Source organism: Polypterus senegalus, chromosome 9, assembly GCF_016835505.1.
Source record: "Polypterus senegalus isolate Bchr_013 chromosome 9, ASM1683550v1, whole genome shotgun sequence".
NCBI lineage: Eukaryota > Metazoa > Chordata > Cladistia > Polypteriformes > Polypteridae > Polypterus > Polypterus senegalus.
In genome coordinates, this window is record NC_053162.1 from 143,572,392 (window position 1) to 143,592,314 (window position 19,923).

At 37.6% G+C, this 19,923-nt stretch overlaps 1 protein-coding gene across 1 annotated transcript in view; it reads left to right on the forward strand.

Moving 5' to 3' along the window:
* htr3b (5-hydroxytryptamine (serotonin) receptor 3B) overlaps positions 1-19,923 on the forward strand; it is a 74,458-nt gene that overhangs the window by 38,262 nt on the left and 16,273 nt on the right. Inside the window, exon 6 of the mRNA XM_039762422.1 lies at positions 5,037-5,194. Within this exon, the coding sequence (XP_039618356.1) occupies positions 5,037-5,194 (158 nt within the window). The remainder of the gene's footprint in view (positions 1-5,036; positions 5,195-19,923) is intronic.

Sequence of the window (19,923 nt, forward strand, 5' to 3'; positions counted from 1 at the left end):
ACTTCTGTCACGTGCTCAGGGTGAACCTGCTCTCATCTGTAAAAAGCACAGGGCACCAGTGGTGCATGTGCCAATTCTGGTATTCTATGGCGAATGCCAATCGAGCTGCATGCTGCTGGGCAGTGAGCTCAGGGCCCATTAGAGGACATGGGGCCCTTGGGTCACCCTCATGAAGTCTTTCTGGTTGTTTGGTCAGAGACATTCACACCAGTGGCCTGCTGGAGGTCATTTTGTAGGGCTCTGGCAGTGCTCATCCTGTTCCTCCTTGCCCAAAGGAGCAGATACTGGTCCTGCTGATGGGTTATGGACCTTCTATGGCCCTCTCCAGCTCTCCTAGAGTAACTGCTTGTCTCCTAGAATCTCCTCCATGCCCTTGAGACTGTGCAGGGAGACACAGCAAACCTTCTGGCAATGACACGTATTGATGTGCCATCCTGGAGAAGTTGGACTACCTGTGCAACCTCTGTAGGGTCCAGGTATCGCCTCATGCTACCAGTAGTGACACTGACTGTAGCCAAATGCAAAACTAGTGAAGAAACAGTCAGAAAAGATGAGGAGGGAAAAATGTCAGTGGCCTCCACCTGTTAAACCATTCCTGTTTTGGGGGTCCTCTCATTGTTGCCCCTCTAGTGCATCTGTTGTTAATTTCATTAACACCACAGCAGCTGAAACTGATTAACAACCCCCTCTGCTACTTAACTGACCAGATTAATATCCCATAAGTTTCATTGACATTATGCTATACTCTGATTAAAAAGTGTTCCTTTAATTCTTTTGAGCAGTATATATAGATAGAGATATATATATATAGATAGATAGAGATATATATATATATAGATAGATAGATAGATAGATATATATAGATAGATATGAGAACAACACTCATATCAATGACAAAACAATTACATTAACAATCATGTTACGTTATTTTTAAAATTTTTCCTTTTCTTTTTCGTACCTTCTTTAACACACTACTTCTCCGCTGCGAAGTGCGGGTATTCTGCTAGTAGAAAATAAAGCACTTATACCATAACAGCATTACAGCAGTGCTCCATCAATTCATTTCTATATTAAAGCTTCCTTCTTGTTAGCTGATATGTCACAAGCATCAGAAAACTCTAACTGTATTCTACTTTGGTGACCTGCTCTGCACAGTTGGTGTAATCTAACACAAGACTGAGTCACAGGAATGTGTCAGATCATGTCGCTCCTTTGTGGTGAAGCTCCTAGTTTCTCGTAATCCAATATTTAAATGTCTAAGAAATTTCTCTAAGCAATATATCATCAGATAAATCCACATTTCAGACCACAACCACATGAAGCAGGTATAACTTTCTTGCAGCCCTAATTAAAATTTTGAAGCTACACTACCACTACTTACACACTACCTACGGGAAGGAATGTACTCTGAATAATATTTTAGATTGGCTTTCCTTTGCCTCTGGTGTTTTCTTAACAAGACACTGTGGTCAGATTGTAGAAAGTGTGGCTTCCTCTGGCCTGCGGCTAATTTAATAATAATAATAGTTATTATTATTTTTTACATTTATATAATGCTTTTTGTACTACTCAAAGTACTTTAAATAATGAGTGTGGAGCCACTTCAACCACCATTAATGTGCAGCATCCTCCTGGGAGATGCGATGGCAGCTATTTTGTGCTAGTACACTCACCACCCATTGCCTGTTAGGTGGTGAAGAGGTGAGAGAGATAGTTAGACAATTAGAGAGCAGTAGTGATAAGGGGTAGGCCGTGACTAGGCCGTGGTGAGCAATTTAGCTAGGATGTTGGGATACACCCAACTCTTTTAGATGCTCAGGCATCTTTTATGCCAAAAAAAGAGTCAACACCTCGGTTTTACATCTCATCCAAAGCACAGCGCCATTTTTACAGCACTGTTTCACCGTCACTGCAAAAAGACATTGGGATCCACATTCAAACCACACGGTAAACTCTCCCTGCTGGCTTCACCAACACCTCCTCCAGTAGCAACCCAAGCTTTTCTTACTTGGTCTCCCATCCAAGTACTGCCCAGACCCGAACATACTTAGCTTCATGTGGATTACCTGTTCTGAAGTACAGGTGGTATGGCTTCTGGAAATGTTTATAACAAAGAAGATTTATTTGACTTTAATCCCATGTTTACTTGAGTCAGACAGTGTGGGCAGCTTATTCTCATGGGCTAATTTATTAACACGGAGGCTTTACTGTTTTTTCCTCACAGACACATGCTCAGCTTGCATGAAGGATCTTCTTTTACTCCTGTCTTCTCTACCCTGAATTGCCCCATTAGATTAACAAAACATAAAGAAATGAAAATAAAAATATATTTCGACAAATGCATTTGCTTGTGGAATGGATTATGGTTACTGAGTTTTTAAGAATAAAAAACATCACATGAAACTAGTAAACAAAAGGAAAAATGGTTAAATACAAATGATCAAAATCATAAACATCACAACATCAGTGTGAAAGAGCAATGATGGGAAAAAAAGTAACAAAATAAAAAGTTCTTCTGCCATAGGAAACAAACTTCAGCAAAAGACTGCTCTCTTTTTTAATCAGTACTTTCCTCTAACCTTTTCAAAATGCCAGGTCTTTTTTTATTTTTTTATTTTTTGCTTCTTCTTTTTTTTTGATTATATGCCTCCCAAAGCACAGGTCCATCATAGAAGAAGATTGGCTTCATTCAGACAATGTAACGCACAACGTGAAGCCGCCCTGCACCAGAAGCGTGGGGAGACTGATACATTAAAGAAAGAAAAAACAGATTAAAGAATGGATCCCCTCATAATACTCATCTGAGGGGGGTAATGTGATGAGGTTTCCTTTCTGACCTTGTTCAATGCACTGAGTGCGGAGGAAAAAAATACCTTTTCAGAGCTTTTGGGTCCAACTAACATTTTAAACTGTTGATAACCATAAAATTTGTCGTCTTTACTAAATGTCATACAGCTTACAATTTAAAAATGTTCATGGGGAGGAAGAGATTCAAATGTCAAGAGAGTCTTTCTTCTCTGGTACATGTACTAATAAATATGAGAATATTTACTATATAGGCCAGCTCTGATTTATAAAGAAATCCACTTCTGAAAAGAAATTAGTTAACTTTAGCCAACTGGTGATATTTAAATATTAGCTGTTCCCGGCTAAAATATTTTAGAATATTCCGCATTATGACATAGCCTGTCTAAACAACACAACCTCTCGATCTCAGGCACTAAATATTGAGCTAATAGTTCTTTGTCTACTGGAAATAAACTCTAGAAGCCAGAAGCCATGATCTGGATACAGTGAGAAACCAAGTAGACAGTGACCCCAGAATCACAAATTCAGGAATAGCTTTGGTTCCCTACTATTCAAAGCTTTAACCCTCCAGCAGTCAATGCAGGGATAATATTCAAAAATTAGGAAAGGTAGAAGTGGAGGAGCACCTGAACTCAGGTTCTTTAATAAGAGTTTGTATCCGTCACAAAGAAGAAGTGAACTTTGTTGTCACCTCAGACGCTTTGGTGGGTACACCTTCTCCCAATACCGTACACATGTCAGAGTGGCTCAGCTTTAGCCCATGTGTTAGAGAAGTTTACAAGTGGAAGGCAAGCTCATAATGGCTAACTGGCAGAAAAAAATGGACATTTCTGAGTTTTCAGAATAAAAATCTATCAGTTGCAGGCTACAGCAAGAATAGCCAATCGCAAACAAGACCAACATAGAAGTCTTAGGGGGCCATGCACCGCTTGGCATTCAAGATGTAGTATAGTGTAGTAATATTTTTTCTTGTTGTTTTCTTTTGTAGTAGTGCTGTTTAAAATACCCAATTCCTGTGACTCAGGGCTGACAATTTTTGGTCAGATGAACGATTGTCTTCATTCTTGATCAGCTAGCAAACACAGTTTGTATGATTTGAGTGGCAGCATTGGGCCTCCTTCTAGAAGTATTGCTGTGGAAGTGTCTCATGCTTGAACAGAATTAACATCATTGAGTGTTATGGATATGCGTTTTAATACTGGCATTACAGCAGAGAATTTAGAAATATGAAAAAATGTAATTGCATATATATATATTATAAGCCACCAAGGCTCAATGCTGTCACAGTATGTTACAATTTAAGCCTAATGATTGTTATTAAATGTAGTCTAATTCATCTATCCGTTACCAAATCTGCTTAAACATTTAAACAAGTGCTGGATAGGTGGAACTTATTCCAGTTAGACTGGGTTCACTGCACAGTTTTAATGCGTGTTATGCTACATTAGGCAGGATGCAAAGCCTCTGTACACCACACGTGTCTACAGTTTGCATTTTTTATTCTGGTATATTCAGTAATACATATATGTGTTACACATCATCTGAAGCAATATGCACATCAGTTGAGAATTACTTTTAACTAATATCTGTCACATAACTGTTGTTATTATTATTGTATATTGGCAGGTGAATACATGAAGGTTAGATAACTTGCTTGAGGTCACAAAGTAAGTGAGAACTTAACTGGCAAACTTGGGTTTAAAGGCAACAGCCATACTTAAATGATGCATATTTCTTTATTAATGTGATCTTTTTGTTTTAAAATATTTCAATAATTTCTTTATAAACATTTCCTAAGATTTAGATCAATGCATGCTGTCAATTACAATTCTTTAGTTTGCCATCCATGTTTGAATTATGAGGGGCTAAATTCATTTGTTGAGCTTCTACTTAATCTCTTCTTTTTTTTTCTAATAGTCATATACTGTAGAGGTTGAATTGAGTCACATTTGCTGTTTAAAATTTATTATCTATGAATACTACAGAACAAAAATTTGTGTTAATGATAAGTGCAAGAGGACAATATTAATTATTTTAATTATATAATAATATTAATATTCAACACTTAGGTTACCATTAGATTCTTACCTTTTGCAAATTAGATGAATTTTTGAAATGATTGCTTTGTTCAGTGTCTGTTTTTGCAGGCACTAGAAAGAAAAAAAAGCTATCCAAAACACATGCCCATTTTAACGCTGAAATAATCTGTGGATTGTGTTTTCCCCAAGTGAATGAAGTAGACTTGGCCATGTGGAGAACCTTTGAAGAGGTGAAAAATGAGAAGAGAGCATTCATGAATGATGGTGAATGGGAGCTTGTGGCCATTCCTGCCAGATATGAACAACTTCATATGGAAACCAGAGACTATGCTCAGATTCAGTTTAATGTGAGTATCTGTCATAGTAGGGATTTCAATAGCCACTGTAAATAGCAGTCATTGTATATGGGGCTGGTTTCCATGTTACTTTTCCAGAGCTGAGGTGCTATTTAACAATTCCTTTTAGCATTTAGTATGGAAACGTCACTCCAGAGATGTTCTTGTAGATCAGGTAATGGGAAAGGTCAAGTTGTATTAAAAATATATTTAATCTTTCATTGTTACATTCTGGCTGACCTATCCAGTCTGGTGATGTGCCTCAAAGATCTTTTTACTCTACATTTTCTCTTAGATTGCTAAGTGAGCCTAGAATGACTTTGAGTTAGGAGGTACTTTCTCTAGTTAGAAACACCAGTATACAATGAATATTAGAACATTAGAACACTCTAGACGAGAACAGGCCATTCAGCCCAACAAAGCTCGCCAGTCCTATCCACTTATTGTATTTCTTTCAAAAACACATCAAGTCAAGTTTTGAAAGTCCCTAACGTCTTACTGTCTACCACACTACTTGGCAGCTTATTTCAAGTGTCTATCGTTCTTTGTGTAAAGAAAAACTTCCTAGTGTTTGTGTGAAATTTACCCTTAACAAGTTTCCAACTGTGCCCTCGTGTTCTTGATGAACTCCTTTTAAAATAACAGTCTAAATGTCTTATAAATGTAAAAATCCACAATGTTATGCTTTTCAGAATGCAGAATAAGAAAAGAGAAATTAAGATCAATCAAATGTAATATGATGCACAGATTTTGACATTTTTTTAATAAAAATCCTTTCGCCACAGGGAGTCCGCAGGACTGGGTTTGTGAACCGCTGATTAAAGTTTTTATTGTTATAGGTTCTATTTTTGCAAAAATTCTGTACTTTTATTTTCATTTCAACTATTATTAATTTACCTTTGATATGGTGATGTTAGCACACTACCATTTTGTGTTTTGCTTTTGATTGTGGTTGTCACGGAACAGAATCTTTTGACTTGATCAAGGAACACTATGATTGGGAACCAGGCCAGCAGAACAATAAGGGAGGTAGGCACAAATGGGGCAGTACATAATCAAACTGCTTTTATTAAGTGACAAAAATCTCAAAAGTTTTAAAAATAGTTCAAATCGCACTCTGCTAAAAATGAATAACAAAGTGAATACATCAACATGAATAACAATTCAGTGAAAAAATTTTGTGCAATGAAAGCACAACAGAATAGAAGCTATCCAGTCTTCTCTACCTTCTCCATTAAAACAAAATAAATCAAACTTATAATAAAAATCACTTGGCCTTATGGGCTGAAAAAGTATTGAATACAGCCCCAATTCAACTGGTTTCTCCCTCCCAGCTCATCTAGTAAGATAAACTGCTTCCCTCAAATATTAGCAGTATTGTAACCTAACTGGTCCTTTATTCCAGGGCTGTATTAAAAATGGAGCTCTACAGATCCCATCCCAAACTAAACTGGACTCAAATTGTTTTCCTCTTCAAGTGTGCGATGACGCTATTTAAGCTAGCGTACCACCTGATTCTTGTGTAAAGCTGTTACTCCTCCATTTTGTTTACATTTGATGGGCTGTGGACATAGCAACGGTGCCCTGCTGCTACCTTGTGGCTGCTGTAATTGCAATATATGACACAATTGTGCCAACTCTCCTTAAACTAGCAGTGCCCTATTTCTACCATCCAATTTTTTTTCGATTTGTGTGTAAATCTTTGATCCATTTGGCAAGTTCCTAAATCATTCTACAGTGTTTTGTTGACTATGTTCTGTGCTTTGTGTTTTGATTTACTTAATCTTGCCATCTTTCTGATTTACCTTGCTCATTCCTCAGCACATTTTCTCTCTCATCTCCTGATCTTGGCAGAACAACCGTGGAGCCTTTGTGAAAGTATATTTGCCCTGCTATCTTCTTACTTTCTCTGTCGTTTGGATTTCTTGACCTCATCCTGTTTTTTTGATTTCAGAAAAACTTTTTATTTTTGTACTTTGGTTTTCGACTGGAAGTTCATCAAATCTGCTGTGTTTATTACCATCTGTTTAATTAAATCAACCTTGACAAATGTTTAAGTTTAACCCCAATTTCTACTTGTCTCCACACTACGGATTACAAATCTGCTTTCAATATCCATTACACACAGCCAGAGTTACTTCATTTATTACTGGTTCTCTCAGTGGCAGTGAGGCTAGCTTTCTTCACAAAACAAGAAAACGAGAGACGATATACCTTCAAGATGTAAACGCTTAATGAAAACACAAGAACATTTGGTTTTCCATTCTCACGTTTTATGACTAAGCTTACAATGATATAAACATTTGGGAACTGATTTTATATTGCCTGTCAGCAGTGGAAGTATTGTATATTAGCATCAGTTTACCTGTTTCTAATTAATTTAAAGCCTGGAAGCCATCTAATAAGTTAGCTACACTATATGGGTAACCCCTAGCAGATAGTGTGATTAGGAAGACTCCCTGCTCACTCCTTCTTTTCTCATCCCTACTGGGCACAGCAGGAACACCCAAGTGTCAGGCTTCTGAAATAATCAGACAAGACAGGAGTTATCACTGTGTATAACAGCTTCAGCCCATACAGATTAACCTCCTGCACAGGTTACATTGATATCAGGTAACTACATATATGATTGAAACAGGGATGCATAAGCAGAGCTGCAAAATTGGTCTCAAGTTACCTGGGATGTATGTAATTATAACAGATAACTGGAAAGGCGTTTGAACAGCAGGAGGACAGAAGGAAAAGATGGACATCTGAAAGAGGTTAAAATGTACTAAAAGCTGAGTCAACCGGTCAGTCTTTTAATAAGGCAAATAATAGGACCTTTAGTATTACTAGCATTTTTATATACAGTAAATTCAGGGACATTTAATGTTTTATATCTTAAAGTTTACTTTTTTTATTTTACTTAAATCTTACTTCTTCCTTTACATACTTTTTAATGTGTATGCTGACTAATCACAATAAAAAGTGACCTCTTAATTTCTGTTTGGCTCTGTATTCCTGTTGCATGTCATTTCTGCAATGGGAGAAAAATGGGACAAAAAACCATGATCATTTAAAGATATATTACTTGAATAAAGGTGTAGGCAATACTGTATAAGACAAAAGATGACACCTTTTGAATTCCAACTCAGCTTCTGATATTCATTTTGCAATTTGTATTATCATTTTATCAAATATTTCTAAACATTAACCTTTACTGTCGAGTCAATCGAACCAAACCTATATCATGATCTGAAGGACTGAAAACATCACATACTCAATCTACAGCAAATGTCATACATTTCCATTTGGTTGTTTTTTCATTATTAATTATTATAGATGAAACTATGACCACCATAATTTTTAGCTACCTGGAGGGATACTTTCAGGCTAGCTTCTCAAATAATTACGGAAAATCTGTCCTTCAAAGGTTAACTGAAGATATAACCATTCGTGGTAAAGTCTAATTACATGGTGGCCCACGAAAAAGTAGCCCGCCTCCCTGGCGAAAAAAGGCGCCCTTCCATAAAGAAATGAGGAACTTGAAATGTAAAAATATTTACTCACTCTTTACAGAAAGTGCTGAAAATGATCTCCTTGTGCGTCAATGCATTTTTGGGCGCGCCTTAACATGTTGTCATATACGCGACGCGACGCAACACTGGGCCGCCAATGCTCCGAATTGCATTACGAATATTGTCTTTCAACTGGTGTAAAGTTCTCGGGTTATTAGCATACACTTTTCCCTTCAAATTGCCCCACGGATAAAAGTCACAAGTGCTTAAGTCCGGCGATCTCGGCTGCCACAATCCTTTGGTGACAATCCTGTCTTCTGTAAATGTCTCCCGAATTCGTGACAGTGACACGTGTGACAAGTCGCGCCATCATGCTGGAAGAAGGCGTACTCGCATTCTTCCAGCGTCAACTGTCCGTAAAATTCCTCAAAAATTCCCATATACACCTGTTCACTGTTGTCTCAAAAAATATGGGACCCACAATCCGAGTTGCAGACACAGCACACCAGACTCCGACTTTCTGATCGTGAAGAGGTTGCTCGTGAATCGCATGCGGATTGACTACTGACCAATATCTGCTATTCTGCGAGTTCACATATCCTGACAGATGGAACCAGGCTTCGTCACTCATGAAATACAGCAGCGGATCCATCAACCCACTCGCAACTGTTTCAAATAGCCACGTGCAGTAATGCACACGTTTTTCCTTGTAGGGTTGCTTCAGTTCTTGCACACATGATACTTTGTAAGGTTTCATCCGTCGGTCATGTAAAATGCGTTGGGAAGAAGTGCGCGAAATGTCCGCCAGCTGAGACAACTTACGTGTAGACTTCCTAGGGCTTCTCTCCATCCGTGTGAAAACATCGGCGATCGCATCAGGTATGCGAACGGGCGGGGCCCGATTCTTTTTGGCGTTTGCAACTGACCCTGTCGTACGCCACTTTCTCACCAACTGCTGTATTGCGCGCTTTGCTGGCACACCAGCGGCAGGAAACTTTGTTGCAAAAATGTCCCGCGTTTCCTTAATGGAACCCTTGAGAACGTAAGCCTCTGCTATTGCGATTCTCTATGGAATGGAATGCATGTCGCTCATCTCATACTCACACGTTTGCACTATGTCTACACAGCTTTCGTGATGAAGGTAGTCAATCGGGCCACTTTTTCGTGGGCCACCCTGTAGAAGGCACTGGATTTGGCCATGATGTCAGTTTTGGTACATGTAAAGGCTGCCATCAGCAAGAAATGAGAATCACTGCTCAAAGTATGGCATATGACCTTCGTTTCCTACCTGAGTAGAGTAACATATTTCTTTGAGAAATCTTGAAAAAGTAATTTGGCCTTCTAGCAATACTAATGTGAGGACATAACACTTCATATATACATATACATATCCACTTAATTTCAAAATTGTTCTCCACAGTACTCCGGTCCACCATTTTTGCCATTTTCCACAGACTAGCTTTTAATCATGACACATCAATTATTCTAATGGTAACACCTAATTCTCAGTTCCTTACTTTCTCTTTCTCTTGTATTCTTGAACTATGCACATCAATAATTTACAATGCAATGACAATTGTATGATAAATGTAACCAAAGATTTTTCTGTCATTTGCTTTTTTCATTATAGTCTTGAAGAGCTGGTGCCTATGTCGGTAGCACTGGAATCAAGAGAAGAATTAGCTCAGGGCAGGATGCCAGCTCAGGACCCACTCCCATGCACCCACACTCACAAATACACGGGAAAAAGTTAGAGTTGCCACTTAACCAAAAATGTAAGTTTTTGGACTGCTGAAACAACATGGAGCACACAGAGAATGCAGAACTGTAGAATACCAATGAGCGGAAGGCAGCCAGTTAGCATTGGTCAGCAAAAATAAAAGTGTGACTTTTCCAATTATAAAGGACCCAGAGGTTTAGTTTCTCTAAAATATTTTTGTGTTTTCCTTTTTCCTCTTGGTCAACTGATTATGTCATTAGTCTAATACTAACAGTCCTTTATAGCGGCACAACTTTAATAAGTAAAACCATTGAGGCAGTTATCTTTTTGGCTTGTTACTTTACATGGATGTTTGTGTTTTTATATTTATAATGCTGAAGGGTTTAGTATTTAATGTTAGAAATTGTTTTGTTAATATATACAGTATGTGTGCTCTGAGCCTGTACTCTTTGAAAAGAGCTATACAAGAACAAATTAAAATTGAAAAAGTACAGAACCCACAAGATATTGGTTGAGTAAGCAAACTAAATAAACTAAAAGCCTGCTTTAATATGGGAGAGAAAATTTATAGAATATTAGTAATAAAGTCTCTTGTTGTTATACAGTGCCGTCAAAGATACTGTTGATAAAATGGTTCTCGACTAGGAAACTAAACAAAGGCTTTTTAGTCGTCTAACCAGGTGAAATTGCAACAGTAACAAACTGTTTGCTTATCTTCTTATATAATACACTACTGTGGCTGTCCGCTTGTCTGTCCAGGATTTTAAATCACCTGTACCTCGCAAAACATTTGACCTACTGACGTGAAATTTGGTACACATATACTACGTGACATCTACTACCCACTTTTTGGGTGATGATTGACCTCTATAGTTATTCCTCTTTTTATTTTTATTTTATTTTATTGTAGAATTAATTCTCGGCAGCAGCCAGCAGGGCGGCCGTGCGTTACATGCGCCACTCTCATTCCTACCACCTTCACTGTCACTTCCCCTACTTCTTCATATCTTAAATCATTCTTAAGGCAGATTGAAGACTTAAGTGGCAGCTTAAGTGAAATAAAGAAAATGTACTAAGTAATGGCAAACCAAACACGGTTAACGTGAAAAGATGCCGACAAAAGAAGAGAAGAAGCGGGCCGCTAGGGTGGAGAAAAGGAGAGCTAGTCAGGAAGCAGCAAGCACATCAACCTCTGAGCAAACGAATGATAAACGTACAGAGAAAGAGAATGAAAACTATGAATGCTTAAGTCAAGTGTATTCGTGCAGTGTGTTACATATTTGCTTATATAATAAAATAAGGAATCCTTTGCTGTATAATATTTACTGTATAGTTTTTACCACTGCAGAAAAATAGAATATTTTAAATGTAACTGATCCAAGACTTATATTACAACACTTTACTTCTGATGCTGCATTGATAGTGAAAAATCATGATTTTTAATTTAAAAGAACACACACCAGAATGTGTAATAAATAGAATGCTAGAAACTGCTACACTGCTAGAAAAAAACATTTAGCACTTGCGCTTTAATAATACATAATTCTTTTAAATTTGTTCAATGTTTAAAAAAACCAAAGCCTGTTCCACCACTTCAAGGTCAAATACATCATCATGGCCATAAAACCCTCAATGAAGAGCAAAATACTCCAGAACATATCCAGACTCTGTTATAGTGAACCAATAAATAGTTGCAAAGTAACCTACCACACACATCTATGGGATGTGGGAGTTAGTTGTGTTTAGTAAAAGGCACTGGGCCAAAAAGCACAACTGTGCTGGGATGAAATATGTGATCTGAAGGTAGCCCGTGGTTGGAATTAGCATGAAAACGGGAAAGAAAAGAAGAGCAGAAAAAGCTGAGGCAAGGCTATGCCACAAGATGCTGGTGGGCATAATGACACAAGGTCAAAGTGGACTGTATTCCTTTAAGTCTCTCTGCGTTAGAACCACTTTGAGGAATGGCAGCAAGTTCAACAAGAAGTGAAAGCAGTAGTTGTGGAAGAAAGATCATGTAGGGCAATTGTGATGAGACAACAAGGAGCATATTAGAATGAAGAATGTGATCTAGAGGAAGGTGACCTGGGTGGAGAGATGGAAACCTGAGCCACATTGCATTAAAATTTTTTATCCAGGCAGAGTATGATGTACTGCTCACTCTATCGAACGTACACATAAGGGGTAAAACTGACTCTCTAGTCTGCCTGCTGTGCTCCAAGCAGGGTCATTTGGAGTACATTCTGAGCAGCATCTCCAAATCACTTGGTGAGGGACGTTACAGATGGATGCATGATCAAATCTTGAAGGCCAAAACTATTAGCACATGAATTACTATAGCCAAGCATTCATAGCCCTCTAAGCAGATGACTGCTTTTGTTAGTGCAGGCAAGTAACCACAAATCACAGGGAAAACATCTGTAGATACCTTGAAAACAACAAGGGATTGGCAGTACTTGGTTTACCTAAAATGCCAGCCGATGTTTTCCAGTGACTGCTGTCACTATAGTACCTTGTGAGCAGTCAATGTTGTATGAGTCCACCAAGCAAGTTGGAGTTAACATTCCCATATGAGGAACATCTGGAAGAAGACCCTGAAAGGAAGCTCACTTGATACACAGGACTGGTCAGGCAATGTTAGCAAGTGGGATGGAGAGCTAGGTGCCTCACATATCAACTTAAGAAGCATGTATGAATTTAGGTCTTCTCTCCAGCACAGATAATAATAATAATAATAATAATAATAATAATAATAATAATAATAATAATAATAATATATGAATATTATAATAATAATAATTCTTTACATTTAGAGCTTTTCTCACTGTTTAAAGCACTTTCATAGTTAGTGGCGAGCCACTTCAACCACCACTAATGTGTACCATCCACTTGGATGATGCTATGGTAGCCATTTGTGCACTAGTACGCTCACCACACGTGGTCTATTAGGTGGTTATGTGGTGAGAGGGATAGACAATCAGAGATAGGGGGTGATTAGGGGGTCAGAATAACTAGGAGGGCAATTTAGCTTGAACATTGTGATACACCCTGCTCTTTACCAAGGATGCCTGGGGGATCTTTAATGACAACAGAGAGTTGGGACCTCAATTTTAGGTCTCATACGAAGAATGGGGCCATTTTTACAGCACAGTGTCCCCATCGCTGCAGTGGGGCATTTTGATCCACATTTGGATCATGGGGTAAGTGCCAGCTTGCCTCACCAACACCTCTGTCAGAAGCAACCCAAACCTTTCCTACATGGTCTACCATCCAAATACTGGCCATGTCCAAATGTGCTTAGCTTCGGGTGGAAAATGAAATTAACAAAAGGAAACAACGTGTAAACATGGATTTCCATCTTGCTTCAGCTGAATAGCTGCTATTTTTAAAGCCAGAGTGAGTCCACTTACCATGTGCTGAGCAACTTTTTCTTGTGTTAACTTGTATATGCATATCATTTTTAAACCTGCTTACCTAATTCATGGTCATGGGACACTGAATTTTAAGTGCAATACAGGATGCACTATCACAACAAACCTCACCCACTGAATATAATTTGAATATACTACAAAATCTTAATCAAAGGCCAAAGCTAACAATCAACCGTGAAGGACCTGTGACTTGCTTTATCTTCTGTTATTCTAAGTATTATAGCACTTCTAAAACTTTGCGTGCTGCGATGTATCATTGTCTCTGTTTCACGATCCTCTATCATGTTCATTTATCAGAAAGAGACTTTTGGATAGCTTGTGTTGCTATCTGTTAAATGGGCAACCTACTGTCCAATGAGAAAAAACAGCTTTGTCCTATTCAAATACTTACTGCTCTGGAGATCCTTCATTTCAGCTTGCCATGTTTCTCTAATTTTTAAACTATTTCTAATAGAAAGAGTGGAGCTTGAACATTGATTAATATGGTACTTCATGTGGAGGCACATACAGGACCCTCCTTATGCACAAACAAATGTAGTTAACTGGAAAAGTGAGAATCTCTCCATTTGCAATGTGTGTCTCATTTGTCTGTAACACACAGTGGAGCCATGGGAACATTGCACAAAAAACAAATCCTGGTAAAATTTCCCAAGATCAATCAAACACATTACTTTGTTATTACACTTTGTATTTGTTTCTAGATGTTTAAACATGTAATGCCACTGTTAGCCTATCATTTATGTCAACTGGGGCATAGTGAGTTCTTATGTGTTTCACAAATGGAACAATTAAATTCATAAAATTATATTGTAGAGACAAGTATAATACAATACAATGCAATTTATTTTTGTATAGCCCAAAATCATACAAGAAGTGCTGCAATGGGCTTTCACAGGCCCTGCCTTTTGACAGCCTCCCAGCCTTGACTCTCTAAGAAGACAAGGAATAATTCTCAAAAAAAAACATTGTAGGAAAAAAATAGAAGAAACCTTAGGAAATTCAGTTCAAAGAAAGACCCCTTTCCAGGTTGGTTGGGTGTCAAAAAGAAGGGGGTCAATACAATACAATACACAGAACAGAAAACAAGTAATCCCCAATACAGTATGAAGATAAAAATATTACAAGTATGGAGCAGAATTTAACAGTAGATGAAATAACAAAATATGATTTGAATGTGTTTAGAGTGAGTGATTAATCATTATTATTACTTATGAAACATCTTTATCCAAATACTTACCAAGTGATGGCAGCACTGTAGTATATACTTGTGAGGTAAACTGGATTGCTTGGAGGAAATCCTATTCAAACACAATAAAGCCATACAAACTCCATACAAACAATACTCAGTTAGCATTTACACGTAAGACTCAATAGCTCAGAGATAACAGCACTTACCACAGTGCGACCATATAAAAATAAGTATATGCAAGATATATTTGAGTGACGATGAGGTAAAAACAAAATTAATACATGACAAACAATAAAGTTTAGGAGTCCAGCTTGAGAAGTTAGTACTGTAGTTGGTCTCAACTTTTGATGGAATCAGACAGTCTAAGAAAACCACAGCGAGCAATCCCAAGGTATTTTGCTGTTAAACTGATTTAAAAAGTGGATGTGGAACATTAGGGTATTCTTCAATTGCAAAATAATTTGGAACTAAATCAAGAACAGTTGATCGGTTTGTGTGTTAAATTTAAATAAAAAAGTTATTTTCAAAGAGTTATATACTGTACCTCTTATAGGAACATGCACATAGACCCCAAAAGTTTGAACTTCTTTTAAAATATATTTAAACAAATAGTTTTATGTAATATTACACATTTGAATCTCAGTTATACTGTACAGTAGAAGCTGATAAGCTTAGTATAAATTTAAAGGATGATTTATAGTTGTCACTTAGCCTACCTATAGAAAATGCAATGCACATACATTTATTTGTTCTAGATTTTTGATTGCTGTTGCTGTTGTTCATATCAACTTGGGGGCTTCGCCTCCTGCTCACTTCGCTCGCCAACCTTCTTGGCCTGCACTACGCGCCAGCCACTTCACATCTCTGCCACTCGCGTATGTGGATTTCACTTTCACCAAACAACAATTCTTTTAATTCTCACGGATACGTCTCTTCATTGGGAAGAAACACTACTTTTCCCTGATGGCAACACGAATTAAACAATCTACAGGTCTCTTTTTGCTGTTCCGTTATTTCACCGAGTAATAATTTCCATTTGTTTGCGCTAATGCTATCTTTAATATAATTTTTTTGAGACTTTCGAATTTTACTACTTTCATTATCTCTTACCTGCTCTGCATGTGTATCACACCAATTTTTTTGAATTCTTTATGATGTTCTACTTTGTCATCTACTCTTTGTCTTTTATTTCCGGGCCTGTGCGTGGTTAAATCTCTTCGCAAAAAGTCTCATCTTGCGGAGCATGAAAGTTTCTCTCTGAAAAAGTCACGTCTCGTCCCAGGCTAAAAAGTGTTGTCTCGTCCCAGGATTTTCTTATTATAATAGAGAGATTAGTCCAGTGTTCTCATTAAAATTCCTCAACCCGATGTTTAGCATTCTGCGTATGTAATGAGTGACATAATTTTTGTATTGTATATCTCCTGTTAAACAGGTCCACAGTGACTTATTGGAGTGGTTATTTCTACTACTAGTGCGGCATTTTGTAAAACTTAGACTTCTTTGTCTCCAGCACCTGCCTATGGCTCTCAGGCTAGTCACCCTCAGCTAATAAATAACCACATGATTAAAGTCTCATAATAATTTTTTGTGATGTCTGGTTGTATGCACTCAATTCAAAGGTCAATATGTTAGTAGTCACCACACACAATATCAGCAAATTTGATTATTCTAACAAAACTGTTTTAATGTCCTTTAATTAGCCCACACATTCTTAATTGTTTCCTTAATTTTCAGATGAAACTATAGAAAGAAGGCTGCTGACACCGGAAATTGAATCTAGAAGCTATGATGGCTGCTTGGCTTAATGACTTGACTTAAAAGAGTAATCTGTTTATTGAATTCTAATTTGTGTGTTGTGCTGCAGAAATAACAATTGTAATGAGGCTTGGATGTGTACTAGATATTCTTGTCTTAATATGTCTGAAATGTTTTTCAGCATGACTTGGCAATAAACGATAGCAGCATCCTAAGCCAATGCAAGACAGAATTTTATTTTATATTGAGTTTTTTTCCTCTAGATTTTCAGCTTACCTGAAAAAAGTGGTTTGTGAATAGAGAACAAAATATTATAGAGTCCTATGTTTGAGTAAATTTGTTTTTTAATTTGGTTGAAATGCTGTCTTTGATGTTATTAATTTCATTGCTTGCTTTTTGTTTTTGTGTCCATGTACTGTAATGTGACTTATTCAACTTTGTGCATGTGGTCAATATGTCTGGATCAATGGATATTTATTTTTTCCAACTTTCCCAAATCTATTCTTCAGTTCAGTTAAAAAAAAACTTTTGTGTTTATATTTGCACGGCCACTGTAGAATCTGGCAGACAGCAGTGCTAAGTCCGCTGAAGACTGCATACAATACCTAATTAGTCAGCTTCCGTAATCTCCATAAAGAACATAGACAAAGTTCGGATGTGTCAAATAAATGACAAGTGAGAGCAGCATGGCAGTGCGGTAAAAAGCTCAGTTGCCTTACAGACCCGGGGCCCATTTTTGAATTGTAGCACATCACAAAGACAACTTTCTCTGTGTGAAATAATGTGGCTGTATATTACTGTGCCCTGGAATACACTGGTGTCCTGTCCATGGATGGTTCCGGAGAGGTGTAACATGACCAAAGAGAAACCAGTGTACTCCAAAATATGTTTGGGATACCAGCTGGGTTACCCCATTTACTAATAAGCATCAAAGAAAAGATGGCACACTGGCCTGTGTAACAGAAATCAATGCCTTAAGACTCAATGTTAGTTACAGGGATTAATTCTTCAATGACGGTCAGGTCAATAAGAGATGCCATCTTCCAGGAATGGCTCATTTTATAGTGATGGGACCAAAAAGAGCAGAGATTCTCAGCCTTTAACATGTAGCTAGGGGATCCTGATTAGGTGGCGGTTCGCTTGTGGAGAAAAAGGAGAAGATACTGTTAGAGTCAGCACCCACTCTCATCCTGGGGTGGAACAGCTTACCTCCTCAGAGCCTAAAAGATGGTTCCCAGAGAATAGGTTGCACTCATCTCAGCTCTGCATTGGTTGACATTAGGCAAGTTAACAAAGTACATGAATATATCGAAGTATCAAAAACAAATAAAAAATAGATCAGAAGAAAGTCCCTGTCCAAATAGGATATAAAATGAATGGAAACTACCAATAGCAGTTTTACTGTGAATTACAGTGCAAGAATGGTTGCAATTTAGCAGTTGTTCTGCTTTTGAGGTCACATCTAGATTAATGTGTACTGGTATGTTCTCAGTGTTACAAGCAACACATATTTGCACTAAACAAACCCAATTTAGTACATATTTATTCTTCAATGATAGATTAATTACAATTATTCTAGGACTTAGCAATGACAACACTGCAATTGAAATATTTTAGGCTAATCAAAGAGAAATGAAGAGCAGACATAAAAGAAGGATTTAAAGTTATAAAGAGAATGTTGCTTTTGTCGTGTTTCAGTAGGGTATTTGTCCACATCCAAAAGGCTATGTTCCAGGTTATTTTACAGCAATCAAGTGCCCTTCAATGGTCTCTGTGTGGGTCGTTTCCTGCGTCACGCCTCATACTGCCAGGTTGTCTCAGGTTCCATCACTCTAATTTGGTTTATACAGTTTTGAATATATTATGAGATAACTACGGTGTATGGCAACTGTTAAATGAACCTCTTTGGAAAGAACACAAGAGCACAAATGAAAGAAATGGATACAGCCCAACAAAGGTGCCCCTCAGCTCTTCAACTACTAACTTGACAAGACATTAAGTCTCAATAAGTGCTAAAGGTGAAATAAGAAATTAAAATGTACCTTATTAATGTGAAAAACAAGTAAACAAAATAATAAAATAAATAGCTTAAGGGTGTGACACACAAATCAGCAGAGCCAGATTTGATGGAAGTGAAACACTTACAGCAAGAGACGGGAACAAATGTAATATCTGCCAACACCCTCAAACTTTTAAAGTTTAGTTACTCACCATACCAAAGGATTTATTTAACAATGCAGATTCAAATGCTACTTGGTAGGTAATATAAATTACAAAAAAATGATCGGCTAAAGTACTGTAGAGTGTGGTATTGAAAGAGTTAAGGAAATGATAGCTAGGAGAAAACATCTGTGGTGCCCCCCTTCCCTTGGTGTTCTAGAGACATACTAATTTTGCTTAATGGGTAATCCAGGGCTGACTCACAATGTTGCACAAATATTAGGAAAATTGTGTATTTCTTGAAATAGAGAACTTTAGCTATGTAGAGCCAGTTAACTAGTGGAACAGATAATGCTCACCGTCAGATCTTGACTTAACATTGCAGTGGACATGACTGACAAATAAAAATCACTGAGCCACTCTACTGTATTTTGCGCTACATGGCCTGTTCTTGTCAAAACCTATCTTTATGTTCTTAATTTTGAAAATGGTACAGGAAAACCACATTAACAGGAGAATGCCAAAGATGTGCATACGAGTTCTGAGCAGAAGGTGTCTCTGCCTCAGAGTGAGTTGTGAGACTAAACACCTTAAGGGACAAACTATGCCTACGTATGGGCGAGCGATTAAGGAAAAATTTCCAGCTCCTTTCAGGATTCAGGGCTTTGCCTTCAGCTTTGAAGCATTGCAATCCTGGAATTTCCTACATTTTGTCACTGAGCAGACTTGGCACATGGTCCTAAAAAACAGATGGTGAGAAAAGCAATGTATGTATAAGAAAAAAAAGTGGATTGAAACCAAACACATGAGAAAAATGAATTACTCAGTATTTTTTAACTTTATGCGTTATTAGAAGACAACAATGAAAACTGTTGCCTATTAGGATTTTCAAAGACTAGCACACATTTTACAAATCAAGCAATCATTGTGTTTTTGTAGTCAGTCCAACATCTGTGAGAGAAAAAAAGAAAATAAAGTTATTTGCATCG